Here is a 14,849-nt window from a genome sequence, read left to right on the forward strand (position 1 = left end):
GTAAATAATAATATCTATTTCGGTAATCCATCTTTCCGCATTCTCATTCATCAAATTTAACTTTTGTTTCGTAAAAAAAATTTGATGAAAACCGCGGAGAGCTCACGCGGTCGCTATTCCACTTTTCCGATGTAATTTTGAGTTTATTTTTGTTACAGGCAATACTGCAAAAGTCATCGGTTTCAGTGGAAATCGAAGTCAGACCGCGGCAATTGGTCCCTGATACAAACTGTTTCATTGACTATTTGCCGCAACTGCAGCGCATCGCTAAAACAACCTCAGGACCACATCCGTTATTCACATTAATGATTCCTCTCGTCGGTAAGTTTTTATCTTCTCTCTCGGAATAGAATTTAAGTTTATATGGACGCTAATATTTTACCCAGTTATCTACGGAAGGAAGCTCTTTATCATTGTCCGTTTGAAATTTAGGGCTCACAAGTCTAGACATATGCGCTATAGTGACCACAGATAAACTGACAATTATTTCTCTTACTTGTTAAATTTATGTCTCGGTCCAGAATATTTCCTACAAAAATTCAATTTTTTTTTTACTTATAACTGAAAAAATTTAAATCGTATCTCGTAAAAATTTGGTCGATCGGTAAAATAGATTTTGAGGTTAAAACTTTTTTACCAACCGGTTTAACATTTAATTGGCATGATAGTTACATCTTCTCTTTAAAAAATTGCTGGTCAGTGATTTCGGTCAAGTTTTGACTGCAGTCCCGCGTAAAAAAAATTTATTCAAAATTAATTTAGATCTGAATTTCATCCCGAAACTTAGATCGTGACACAAATATGACTTTCATCATGAATTTATATCAACAACTTTAATCACGACAAAATTATGACTCAGTCTCATTTTTATTTAAGTGATCCGAAGAGTAATGCGCATTTTCATCCCCCGATAAAATATCTCCGGACATAATATCTCCGACAAAATATCTTGAGATATAATTTTCACAATTTTCCTGAAAAACAAGCACCCAAATTAGTTGGGAACAGTACAAATAAAACATTTAAATAAAAAAGAGAAATTTTGCTGATAGGATATTTTGTCGGGGGATGAAAACGTGCGGAATCGATCCGAAGTTTATTCACTAAATTAATTTTACAATCGAAACTGATTTACGTAAATCAAGTATTTGATAGGAGAAATTTATTGGTGATTTCTGAATCGATGAATTTGACAAAAGGTAAAAATTCAATCAAGTTTCTATTGAAATCATCTCAAGTCCAATTCGGAGACAAAGTAAATTATTTTTGAATTGATACGGATTTACTAGACGAAAAGTTGGAGTAAATTCATGATGAAAGTCATTTTTGTGTCACGATCTGAGTTTCGTCATCAAATTCAAATCGAAATTCATTATGAACAAAATTTTTTTTACACGGAGTATCAGTACGACATGAACTACAAGGTGACGTAAATTTACACCCGTAATAGGAATGCGCCCTATCAAAAAATTTCCTTCAAATTTCGAGAAAAAACTCAGAGAAAAATTTAACTACAAGTTACCGTCAACTGTTTGCGCTATCAAGTTTTCGCGGGCATCTTATTTCGGTTGTCAACTTGCGATCAAAATAGCAGCTTCCAAAGTTCATCGCTCGCATTTAATATCACAAGAGCCAGCGAAATAAAAAATTAATTAAATATTTATAGCAAGATAACTTTGACATATCTGACATGGAGATGACGGTTCAGTAAAATGCTAATGAGACGAATGTCGAAAAAAATAATAAAGGAAATGGTCGTCGAGCTAATAGACACCATGCGCAGTAGGATAGAGCGTAAAATGAATTATGAAATCCAACAGAAAGATATCAAGCTAAACAAAATGATCACGACATCTGACGCAACGGACCTTTAACAAAAGGTCGCATTAGCGTATTAATATTAACAAAATGTTCAATTTGTTGACATGCATGTCACTAGTAATTTTCAACGCTCATAATACCTTGACGGATAATTTCGGATGAGTTTAATAAAATAATTTCTGTTATTATAACGTACGATCATAGATCCTTCGATCTTTTCCGGGTTTTTTCGAGGTATCTATTACTCTGTTGCGTCATATGTTAATTCTTAAATTATTGTTTGATTTTTTTGTTTGACTAGTAGGCGTTTATATAAAATTTCTTAACAATAATTCAGAGAGAATTACTCACTTGTTTTCGGTTTCCGATTGAGTAATTTTTTATACGCATTTTTTATTTTTCTACTCTCTAAACATGAATTAGTGGAAGTTTCATTAGTTACGTTAGTGAAGCAGTATTCACTTCATAATCAGTGTATTTAAATAACAAATTAGTGAATTCTCACTAATAAATTTAGTACTATAATTTTCACTAGCAAATTAGTGATTTTCACTACTGAACTAGCGATATTTTCATAATTTATACAAGTGAAACTGTTATTCACTTCTTAATTTATGAATTTCACAATTTCACTAGTAACGTTAACTAGCAAATAATTAAATATTTCACTAGATATAAATATAATTAATAATTACGGTGCTATTTTTAAAAATTTTAATAAAAAACTTTCAAAATAAAAAAAAATATAAGTACAGAACAATAATATATTTATGTGAAGATTACGTCAATCATAACATCACGGATTTTTTATTTCTTCATCAGTTATTGTTTGGTATCATAACGAATATACTATTTACACTCACGCGATCACATGCGTAAGTCAGCGCAGTGGATAGCATCAAAGACTTTGAATCGGAAGGATGCAGGTTCGAGCCCAGCAGTCACCGGGATTTTTTCATCAATCAAAATCATGTATACTTCCTCTAAGTAATGATTCTAATACATTAATCACATTTCGGATCTAATTACAAGTGTCTTATATTTTTTTTCGCAATGTAATTTTTTTTTTCACCGATGAAATCAGTGGATTCCCATATTCACTTTTCAATTTAGTGGATTCTCATATATTCACTTATCAAATCAGTGAATTCCAATATTCACATATTTATTTAGTGAATATTCACTAATTCTGCGTGGTACGATTGTAGCATTGACAATTAGTGAATATTCCCTTAAAATTAGTGAAAAATCACTAATTCATATTTAGAGAGTTCGGTTTCCGATTAATTTTTTATACGCATTTTTTATTTTTCTAGTATAAAATATTTCCGTATTAAATACTCGACGTATGCTAAAGAGAAGACGAGAGCACTCAATGAGACAAGTTAATAATGGACGTCTGGTATTTTGTGTAAACGTTGTTGTAGACGATGATCATGTTGACGGTATCAACCGTCGACAAAAATATTTTCAGATCCGTATGTAGATGGAGATTGGATTTCTGTTTGCAATGAGAACTGGAAAATAGATTAAAGCTCATCTTGTTGACGAGTCTCGGGACATCGAGTGCTCTCGAGTAGTCTATTTGTACGCCAGAAAATACCCGGGATCGATTATCGGGCTCGGAATAATAATGATAATAATAATAATACCGACCAACAGTAATAACAAAAAATTTACAAAGGGAGCGCGACGATTTACGCGCCAGATGCTACGACACGATCTCTTTTATCGGTTATTTTTTACAAAAATAGTGAAAAAAAAGTGCAATAAAACGAGACAAAAGACAAAAAAGGTAAAAAGCGGTTGCATTATTTCAACCGCGACAAAATAAACTGTTGTTGAATACTTTGAATTTAAGTTTACAACATACCAAAATGACATTCGCTAAATTTGGGATTACAATCACGAACGAAATAATTGTAATTCCGCAGTGATTTTTTAGCCTTATTGCCTTTACTTAACTTTAATTTTTGTTCGAAACAACATGAGTTACACCTTAAAATTCATTTCATAACAATAACAATAAATATAAGTTATATAAACGTGGACGAATTTGTTTATGGCGTTTAAGTTAAAACGTCTCGACTCCCTCCCACTCGTAAATATCGACATCCAGATGGCCTTTGATTCCCCGAGGACATGTTCCGATGGTATTACAAGACTCCTCCTCTTCTAAATAAATGTTAGATGCACTCATACATTTATAACATAAACTTGCCACCCTTCTTTATGCTCCGTCTCGATCCATTCAAGTTCATCCCGGTATTTAATATTCCCATATACACACACGATTTATATTTTTTAACGCGGCAGTCTTAACTCTCCTCGGCTCGCCCGAAAAACGAAAGTAAGCTTTCATGCAAAATCGGCTTCGGTGCCGCCCTTTGACCCCTGGCTCCTCTGTCTGGCTCTGCTCCGTGGTTCTGCCGACCTAAACGAATGCGGACACTGAACAGGGACGGCTATACCATTTCATATATGTTACATATGTGTGCATGTGTGTGTGTGTATGTGTGTGTTGTATGCAAGTGAACCACCAAAGAATGATCAGAGGCACAAGAGGGCTGCAGCAGCACAACGGTGAGTTTCACAGTTAGGTTCTCACGGCTCATACATGAATGCATGTGTGGGCATGAGGCGCGAGCCGATTGGCCAGCAGACCCCTGACCACAACCGGGCGTGGGCGATGCCTCACCAGAGATTAAAGGGGGCGCTAGAGGAGAGAATGGGGTTTTGACCCCGTGTCCTCTATGTTGGCTCCTTTTTTTTTTTTTTTTCATACATTTTTTATATTTATTCTGAACTCGCGGAGATCTGAGGCCGATCTCTGACGAGTTGAATTTAATATTGACACGATCGGATTTTGAAAAAAATTTGGAAAATCCAAAAGTGCACGACTCATAATACTCATTTATTATGAAATAATAAAATAATAATAAAAAAATGGCGGGAAGTACGAATAAATTTAAAATATATCAAATTCTCTTTCCTTAAAATTTGTTGTTTTTTTTAATTATATTAGTATTTTTTTTATAATTATAAAAGAACCTACTCAAAATATCTCGATTAATAACAAAAACAAAAAAAATATATGTAAATAAAAAAAAATTGAACTGAAAAAATTCAGGCTTACCAATTAGCCAAAAAAAAACGACAGCTGTACTAGGATGGAAATTCGCAAGCGCCCCTGGTGGTATAAATGTACGTATAATGTATGGGTATAGATATATCGGCATCCATGTTAATTTTACATCGATATATATAGATATAGTTATACAGCCTTTTTATTCTTTTATTAATTGTAATCAAACGACACTGAGTTACCTAGCCATTAGCAATAGGGGATCTACAAATCTGTCAAAGAATTTAAAAAAAAAAAATTTGATTCAATTACTGCATTTTTTCGTAAGTTATTGTGTCTACGGGTTTCATACTTGACGGACAGGAAATTTTTTTCGACTATTTTGATGTTTTTTCCGTTTTTATTGAACTAAATCAATTTTTGAAAAGTATAGAACTAATCTCCATTAAATTATCTTCAAAATAGTATGCAACATATCTCAATTCCGGAAACTACCAAGGGTATAATAATTGAAATAGTTGCCGAAGTGAGGCGAATTAAATTTTTCGATCGTAAAGCACATCTCAGATGCGTCGCATCATGAGTCGTGCAAAAATTATACTGTGTAAATTTACTGGAGTAATCATCGGTGGAATCTGTTGCAGTTTTAAATGAACTTGAGGGTTTGGCACGTGGAGCCGATGCCAGAGACTGTCCGCCGAGCTCACGGTCGTCATTAGATCCCGAGCACATCGCCCGGGTCGCGGATTCGGCAAAAGCGGCTCTGGCATTCGCCAGAAGTAAGAATCCCGCAATAAGATGTCTTACCACCAGAGGAACTGTATTAACTTCAAGTATTTTTACCGTCGAAGACGACGTCAGGCTCAACGAGCTCGCCAGCAATGACGACAGAATTTTGGCCACTTGTCTGAGTCTCTGTCGTACTAAAGATCTAGTTCCCGCTGGTGAGTACTAGTTTTTTTTTTAAATGACAGTAATTATTTTTGAAATAACATGGGCATTATTTTTTAAAAATAATTAAGATGAAGGGCAACCGAGACGTCTAAGACGTGACGTAGTTCTACTTACGGAGGACAGAAACCTCAGGGTCAAGGCTCTAGCTCGGGATGTTCCAGTCCGAGAGGTCCCCGATTTCATGCTCTGGGCCGGTCTTGGTTAATAAAATAAACAATTTTATTATTATTATTATTATAATTAATTATTAATTAATTACCTATTGTTATTAATAAACAATTTATATTTATATATTTGTTTATTACATAAATCAATAATCTATTTTTCTCTGTACTTAGTAATCATGCAACGTCCTCTAAGACTTAACTTCTCATTAGATAAATTAAAAGTAACCAAATAAATTTTAAATGCAATTTTAAATAATTTTTAAAATTTAAACGGATAATTTTTTGTTTATTTTTTTTTAAATCTATTTACTTGTAATATATTTTAATAAACTTCTACATCTTTTGGTGTATGCGTAATCGAGCTCTCTGATTTTTTTTTCTCAGAGATTTTTAAATGAAATAATTATCACTTTTTTCCTTTTACTTTTTGACAATTGTTGTAGATTTTAAATATGAAATTAAAGTATATATATATACGTATACATATATATATATATATATTTAATGATACAAATATATAAATATATGTTTAGTATTTTTATTACGTCATAGATGCACTGATGAATAGATTATATTTAATGATAATGACCAACTTTTTTTCTTAGATTTGTTAAGAAGGGCCAATCAAAATGTCATGCATTTTATTATAATTAAATATATATATAAATATATATACATAGAAAAAAAATTTTTACTTGGCTCAAAAAAATTTTACTCATCCCTCGAAAATTTCGGTTTTCAATTTATATTGCAAATATTTCTAAGAATTAATAAAACTTTTTAGAGCGAGTAAAAATTTTTACTTGGCTTAAAAAAATATTTACTTGGCTCAAAAAAATTTTTATTCGTCCCGCGAAAATTTTGGTTTCAACTCATGATGCAAAAAATTTCTTAGTACAAGTGAACATTTTTTTAAGGCAAGTAAAAATTTTTACTTGGCTCAAAAAAATATTTACTTGGCTCAAAAAAATTTTTATTCATCCCGCTAAAATTTCGGTAATTAATTCATGATGCAAAAAATTTCTTAGTAGAAGTAAACATTTTTTTAAGGCAAGTAAAAATTTTTACTTGACTCAAAAAAATATTTACTTGGCTCAAAAAAATTTTTACTCATCTCACGAAAATTTTGGTTTTCAATTTATATTGCAAAAAATTTCTAAGAATAATTAAAACTTTTCTTAGAGCGAGTAAAAATTTTTACTTGGCACAAGAAAATATTTACTTGGCTCAAGAAAGTTTTTACTCATCCCGCGAAAATTTTGGTTTTCAATTCATGATGCAAAAAATTTCTTAGTACAAGTAAAAATTTTTTTAAGCAAAGTAAAAATTTTTACTTGGCACAAGAAAATATTTACTTGGCTCAAAAAAATTTTTTTTTTAAATTCATAACGCAAAAAATTACTGAAGACAAGTAAAAATTTTCTGTGGGTAAGAAAAAATAGTTTGCGCCAAGGAATCTTTTTTCTCTGTACATATATGAATATATATATAAATAAATGTAGACTGTAGATTGTTTCAAGTGGCCGTTGGTGATTATCACGACGGCAAGTTAGTTTATTGTTTAGATAGACCATTTAATTGACTATTGTTTAACATTCCGCGGGAATTGCAACTGTCGTTAGTGAGCACATGATTGATTTAAAATTACATGACTAATGATATTGTGTAGTAAAATTAAATTACCCGAAAAACAAAAAAGAGAATAAAAAAAACTAATAATTGTAACCTTTGGATATTTTTTAGACTAGTTTTGTTTGTATCTTGTGCGTGCTCATGGTAATGAACAAAAGTATAAATAAATAAATAAATTATAAAAATGAATGCTGTATTGTTTGTCATGAATTATTAATAAATATATTGACTACTTAATGTTATAAATGAATTTTAACTGAATGTCATTTGCAAGTAAGTCGAGACTCTTAATCTGCCACAGTATCTCTGGACATTTATCACACAATATATGTATATATAGATATATATATGTTTACAGTTAGCTTTCAACTGCAATAAATATAAAAGGGTGTACATTCCTTTTTAGATCACCATCTACGCTTGTTTACAAATTTAATTGTACTTTGTTTTTATTTAATCGTTCGAGGTTAATGTCAAGGCGAATAAAAATTTATTTCAAGGACATTTCAATTTTTATCGATTAATTTTATTATTTAAATCGAGATTTTTATTTTTTAATTTGGGAGCGAGATATTTTTTTAAATTTTTGGCGGGAAATTTAAAATTCAAAAATTATCTTTTGATTTTTTTAAAAATAATTTTTTAATAATCGGATTCAAATATTTCAAAAATTTTTGGCGGCAAATTCAAATTCAAATATAATATTTATTTCAAATATTTTATTCCCATCAAAATTAAGCAATTAAATGAAATTTTATCGATTATTTTTATTATTTAAATTGCGATTTTTATTTTTTAATTTGGGAGCGAAATATTTTTTAAATTTTTGGCGGAAAATTTAAAATTCAAAAATTATCTTTTGATTTTTTTAAAAATAATTTTTTAATAATCGGATTCAAATATTTCAAAAATTTTTGGCGGCAAATTCAAATTCGAATATAATTTTTGTTTCAAATATTTTATTCCCATGAAAATTAAGCAATTAAATGAAATTTTATCGATTATTTTTATTATTTAAATTGCGATTTTTATTTTTTAATTTGGGAGCAAATATTTTTTTAATTTTTGGCGGGAAATTTAAAATTCAAAAATTATCTTTAGATTTTTTTAAAAATAATTTTTTAGTAATAGGATTCAAATATTTAAAAAATTTTTGGCGGCAAATTCAAATTCAAATATAATTTTTGTTTTAAGTATTTTATTCCCATGAAAATTAAGCAATTAAATGAAATTTATTAATCGTAAAGATCAAAAGCGTAACTAAATAATTAATTAACTAAAAATCAGGAGTAAAATTCTCCGGTTGGTTAAAATGTTTCTATTACCCAGATATCCGAATGAATAATAATAAATATTAAAATAAATAAACGTAAAAGCAGATTTTAATTAACCAGGTAAAGTAAAAAATGTTGATAAATGTCTAAGTGCATCTACCAGAGGCGGTGATCGCGTGGCAAAGCCCGTTGACACTTGCGACCCCGTTACATCTCAGCCATCAGGCATTACAACGTCTGTTGTAGGAGAATAAAATACACAACACTAGAGTCTACTTGGACTAAAATGTATGGGGTATATTTTCACATAGACCGTTTGTGTTGAGCTGGAGGTACACGAGGTATGTGAGTCGACTGAGACTAGTATTGGACTAGGACTAGGAGTATCACGGGGTCGAGAAGTGAGAACTCAAGGAGTAGATGTATAAGAACGAGAAGAAGTAGACGAGGAAGAAGACGAAGAAGAAGAAGAAGAAGCTAAAGAAGAAGAAGAAGAAGTAAAAGATGCTGATGTAAAGAGAGAAGGCCCTTCTTGGAGAAGCCGTGGAGTTTTTTTACTAAACACGATTAACCGTTAGCCTCAGCCTTCCTCACAACGCCTGCCTGCCTGCTTGCTTGCCTGCTCGCACGTATGCTGCTTTTTATCCTTTTCATACGTAACTCTTGAGCTATTTTATTTATTACACATCTGTATTATAACAATAATAATAATCATCATTTTTTCTGTTGTTTCAAAATATATACACTTGTATGAATATCTATATATTTTTTTTGGTCGGCACTTATGATTGTTAGAGCAATTGAAGCCACATCGGATCTATTTCAAAAGCATTTCAAATCAATTCTTCAAACGAACTGTAAATTTAAAGTTAATTTTAGAAAGACAATTAATATAAATGTTTTTTTTGAACGATTATTTTTAATATTAATTAGTAGTAATTAATTAGTAGGTTAAAATTAAATTATTTTGTGGGTTCGATTTATGCTGTAAAAAATTTTCGAAGTGAATTGGGAGTAGATCATTTTTTATTCATTTACTTCCCTCTGAGTGAACTCGGGATCGGAGTGAAATTTACTTTGGAAAAAAATTTAGTTTTGATATTAAAATTCATATTGAAATTCTACATGCGGATTTAAAATAAATTCACGATAAAAAAAACTACCGATTTACTGCATATGCAGAGTAATTTTTTTTTAAACTCCGGGAGTTCGAAATTTGAATAAAATCCGAATTCACTCCTGATTTTTGGCGGCGCGCAATTTTAAATTTGGAAATTTTTTTTTTTGACATTTAATTAAAAATAAATTAAATTATTCGTGGACATTAAATCTTTTTTATTTAAATATAATCAGTGAATTAATAATTAAAATTATTCAAGTATTACACAGAATTGATCTGAAAATGCTAGTATATGTAACTGGGGGAATACTATCAATAAATTAATTTTGAAATGGATCGGATGTGCCTTTAATTATACGAATAATAATAATTATTATTATTATGCTGGATATAAATATACATAATCATTAAACTTATTAAATAAAACCCGTATACTAATTGAGTCGTATCAAATTCCGTCAGAAGCTACCGCTCAGCTTCTTAGTAAAAATTAACCAACAAACAAAATGGTTTTATTAATTTGAAAATAAAAATAAAAAAAGCATTTACTTTTCCCAGAACTCGGGCGTTCCGCCAAACGTCGTCTAAGTTCAAGATCACAGGTCGTTGATCGTTTAAAGAAACGTCTGGCAGAATGCCAGGGCGCCAGATACGTTTTTTCTATTATCTAGTTTTTTTATGGCAGCCTTCGGATTTTGAAACTCAGCACTTTCGTCAAATCGAAAAATCAGCATTTTTACTGTCAAGTTCAATTCACCCTTGTAATGTTGAATATTTACTTACATATACGTATGTAAGTATTGCCGACTATTCAAACTCGTGAGAACTAGACAGGAAAACAGGGGCTGCTAACATATTTTTCATTGGCACCGTATACTTAGCGATTGGCGCCATCTACTTGGCGCCTTGCCTCGTATTATTTTATTCCCAACAATTTAAACCTTTGCCGGCTTGGATTAAAATTTAAATAGAATTTTATTTAGTAATTTGAGAGACGAATCACAATAAGACCAAGACCAAGACTAAAACCAAAATCAAAACCAAGACCAAGATTAAACCCAAGACTAAGACCAAGACCAAGACCAAGACTAAAACCAAAATCGAAACCAAGACCAAGACCAAGACCAAGACCCAAGACCAAGACCCACGACCAAGACCAAGACTAAGAACAAAACAAAGACCAAGACCAAGACCAAGACTAAAACCAAAATCAAAACCAAGACCAAGACCAAGAACAAAACAAAGACCAAGACCCAAGACCAAGACCCACGACCAAGACCAAGACTAAACCCAAGACTAAGACCAAGACCAAGACCAAGACCAAGACCAAGACCAAGACTAAAACCAAAATCAAAATCAAAACCAAGACCAAGACCAAGACCACGACCAAGACCAAGACCAAGAACAAAACAAAGACCAAGACCCAAGACCAAGACTAAGAACAAAACACAGACCAAGACCAAGACCCAAGACCAAGACCAAAACCAAGACTAAGAATAAAACCCAAGACCAAGACCCAAGACTAAGACCAAGACCAAGACTCCAAGACTAAGACCAAAACCAAGACTAAGAACAAAACCCAAGACCCAAGACCAAGACCAAGACTAAGAACAAAACCCAAGACTAAGACCAAGACCCAAGACCAAGACCAAGACCAAGACTAAGAACAAAACAAAGACCAAGACCCAAGACCAAGAGTAAAATCAAGACCAAGAGCAAGAGCAAGACCAAAACTAAGACAAAGATCAAGACCAAGAGTAAAACCAAGACCAAGACTAAAGATTGTTACGTATAAAAAAAAAATATAAAAAAAAAAAGAAAAAAGTAATGACACAATAACCTAGTAGCTGATAATAGTGAGGGTCGTTGACAGTTTGACATTATGTTTGCAAATGTGGGTCAGCGGTCGGTTAGTCGGTTGACTACACAGTACATAGGCCAGTCGGTTTACTATGAACGTACACAAGTGTAGTCTGCACACTCATATATAGATATATATTAACTGAGTATACCACAGCACAACACAGGCTGAATGTTAGATGTTGGATGGTGGATGCTGGTTAGTGAGATTGAAAGACTGGGATAGGAGGCTCTGTTGGATTGGTGATTGTGCTGAATAGACCGTCGGTCATCTCACCCACGGCCCACTGGCATCTATCATGCAAATGCACATCATGGGAGTCTCGGGAGTACGGTCTACGGTCTAGCCTGCCAAGTTATCTGGCAAAAAGGTTTAAAAAGGCAATTCCAATCTATAGCTTCCCATGTAACACATAAAGTAATAACGCTAATGACATTAATGATGCATCCACCCCGTTATAAAAGATAACGAGATAATGGATTTTATTATTGTTCCTGCTTTTAAATAATTTTTAAATGAGATTTTGTAAAAAGGAAGCTAATGAAAGCTACTTTAAAGTTATTCTAATCTCGGGATATTTTATTACTTTTCTGGTCACGCAGCCAAGACGATTTCCGTGTTGTCAGTCGCGGATAACTCTGATGTGAAGGTGGAGGAAAAGGGAAAGAATGGCTGGAGAAGAAGAAAAGAATGAGAAGAAGAAGAAGAAAGAGGAGAGAAGAAACGTGAAAAGCTGGAAAGTATTTTATTTGCAGTGGTTTTATTTTTTTTATTTTTTTTTCCCAAGTAGTGCGGGGCTGGAAGGTATGGGAGAGTTTCGAGTTGTGAATGTTGCTACTGTAGTTGATTTTTCTTTCTCTTCACATCTCGAGTATTGAGTTCGACCGACGCGCAAATTCACTTACTGAGCACGCCTTGCGACACGTCTTCAACTTATCGAAATACCACGGTTAACAGCATACGGAGAATGCTAATTTACGCCTTGATAACCTGGCAACTCATGCATAAATACCGCTACCAAATATATTATATTAATTTTTAGGTATTTAGTAAATTTAAAAAAAAAATCTATTCATTGCGGGGATCGCAATTTATTTTTGCGGAAGATTTGATTGTTATTCCAGATGTAATTGTCGTGAGTCGTTAAAGTTTTATTGTTATTTTTATCCAGCCACTGATATCGCTGGGAAAAATAGTCGTGCAGTGGAAAAAAAAATTTTAGTGCTTAAAAAATGGCTACTGTCCAAGACAGCTATAATAAAATAGATAAAAAAATTTTGTCTATTTTTTTGTGTACGAGTTATTTTACGATCAATAAAAAAATTGTTTACCCGAAATTTATGTAAAAGTAAAGATTTTACAAGTTAACAGAAATATTTTTCGGCACAAATAGATTTTTAATGGATAATGGAATAATTTTCCATTGCAAAATTTTTTTACTATACAATGGAAATTTTTTCTAGAAAAAGTGAAAATTTTACGGGGTAACAGAAATATTTTTCTATAGAAATGGATTTTTAATGGAAAATGGAATAATTTTCCATTGAAAAGTTTTTTTACGACACAATGGAAATTTTTCGTATGAAAAGTGAAAATTTTTCGAGGTAACAGAAATATTTTTCTATAGAAATGGACTTTTAATGGATAATGGAATAGTTCCATTCAAAAATTTTTTTACTACCTAATGGAATTTTTTCTATAAAAAGTGAAAATTTTACGAAGTAATAGACAGTTTTCTATAGCAATGGATTTTTAATGGATAATGGAATAATTTTCCATTGAAAAGTTTTTTTATTACGCAATGGAAATTTTTTCTAGGAAAAGTCAAAATTTTACGCGCTTCTAGAAATATTTTTTTATAAAAATAGATTTTTAATAGATAATGGAATAATTTCCCATTGAAAAATTTTTTTACTACACAATGGAAATTTTTCGTATGAAAAGTGAAAATTTTACGGAGTAACAGAAATATTTTTCTCCAAAAATAGATTTTTAATAGATAATAGAATAATTTTTCATTGAAAAGTTTTTTTTACTACGCAATGGAAATTTTTCGTATGAAAAGTGAAAATTTTACGGGGTAACAGAAGAATTTTCTATAGAAAATGGTTTTTAATGGATAATAGAATAATTTTCCATTGAAAAGTTTTTTTACTACGCAATGGAAATTTTTCTAGGAAAAGTGAAAATTTCAGAGGCTAATAGAATTATTTTTCTATAAAAATAGATTTTTAATGGATAATGGAATTATTTTCCGAAAAAAAAAATTGTTTACTACCTAATAGAACTTCTTCTATAAAAAGTTAAATTTTTCGGCGGTAACAGAAATATTTTTCTATAAAAATTCATTTTTGATGGATACTAGAATAATTATCCATTAAAAAAATTTTTCCCGACGCAATGGAAATTTTTTCTATAAAAAGTGAAAATTCCACGGGCTAATAGAAATATTTTTCTGTAAAAATAATTTTTAATGGATAATAGAAAAATTTCATTGAAAAAATGTTAATGTCCAACGGAATTATTTTCCATTAAATATCTAATGGAAATGCTGATGCATTGAAAAAAACGAATCCATCACTACAAATGTCACTTGACAAAAAATAATTCAAAAGTAAAAAGAAAAAGTTTTAAAATCGAACCAATAATTCGTTCTCGAGTTCAATCGATTTAAAATATAAAAAGTTAAATATTTTGATGACTCACTTATTAATCACAATAATTATAATAATTTTTTTATTGACAATTTAGGTGCATTAGGCTGCATTAAAATTAAAAAAACATCAGTATGCTTTTAAATATTTTTTATCCATTATGGCCATAAAGACCCGTAGCTTTTTATTTGCAACCAAAGCTACAATTACCCGTCCACCCTTGATATAAACTTTTATTGCTCCTTATTTAATTCCCCATCTTTCCATATATTTTTTTGCTC

General features: G+C 31.2%; 1 protein-coding gene across 3 annotated transcripts in view; it reads left to right on the forward strand.

Annotated features, from left to right (window-relative positions):
• Window positions 1–7,848, forward strand: part of LOC130664589 (telomerase-binding protein EST1A-like) — a 57,058-nt gene extending 49,210 nt beyond the window's left edge. For all 3 annotated transcript variants that reach the window (XM_057464568.1, XM_057464569.1, XM_057464570.1), the window contains 3 exons: window positions 159–321; window positions 5,551–5,850; window positions 5,929–7,848. In XM_057464568.1, the coding sequence (XP_057320551.1) occupies window positions 159–321; window positions 5,551–5,850; window positions 5,929–6,065 (600 nt within the window). In that variant the 3' untranslated portion in view covers window positions 6,066–7,848. The remainder of the gene's footprint in view (window positions 1–158; window positions 322–5,550; window positions 5,851–5,928) is intronic.
• Window positions 7,849–14,849: the final 7,001 nt, after the last annotated feature.

This window comes from Microplitis mediator, chromosome 3 (genome assembly GCF_029852145.1).
Source record: "Microplitis mediator isolate UGA2020A chromosome 3, iyMicMedi2.1, whole genome shotgun sequence".
In the NCBI taxonomy this organism is placed as follows: domain Eukaryota; kingdom Metazoa; phylum Arthropoda; class Insecta; order Hymenoptera; family Braconidae; genus Microplitis; species Microplitis mediator.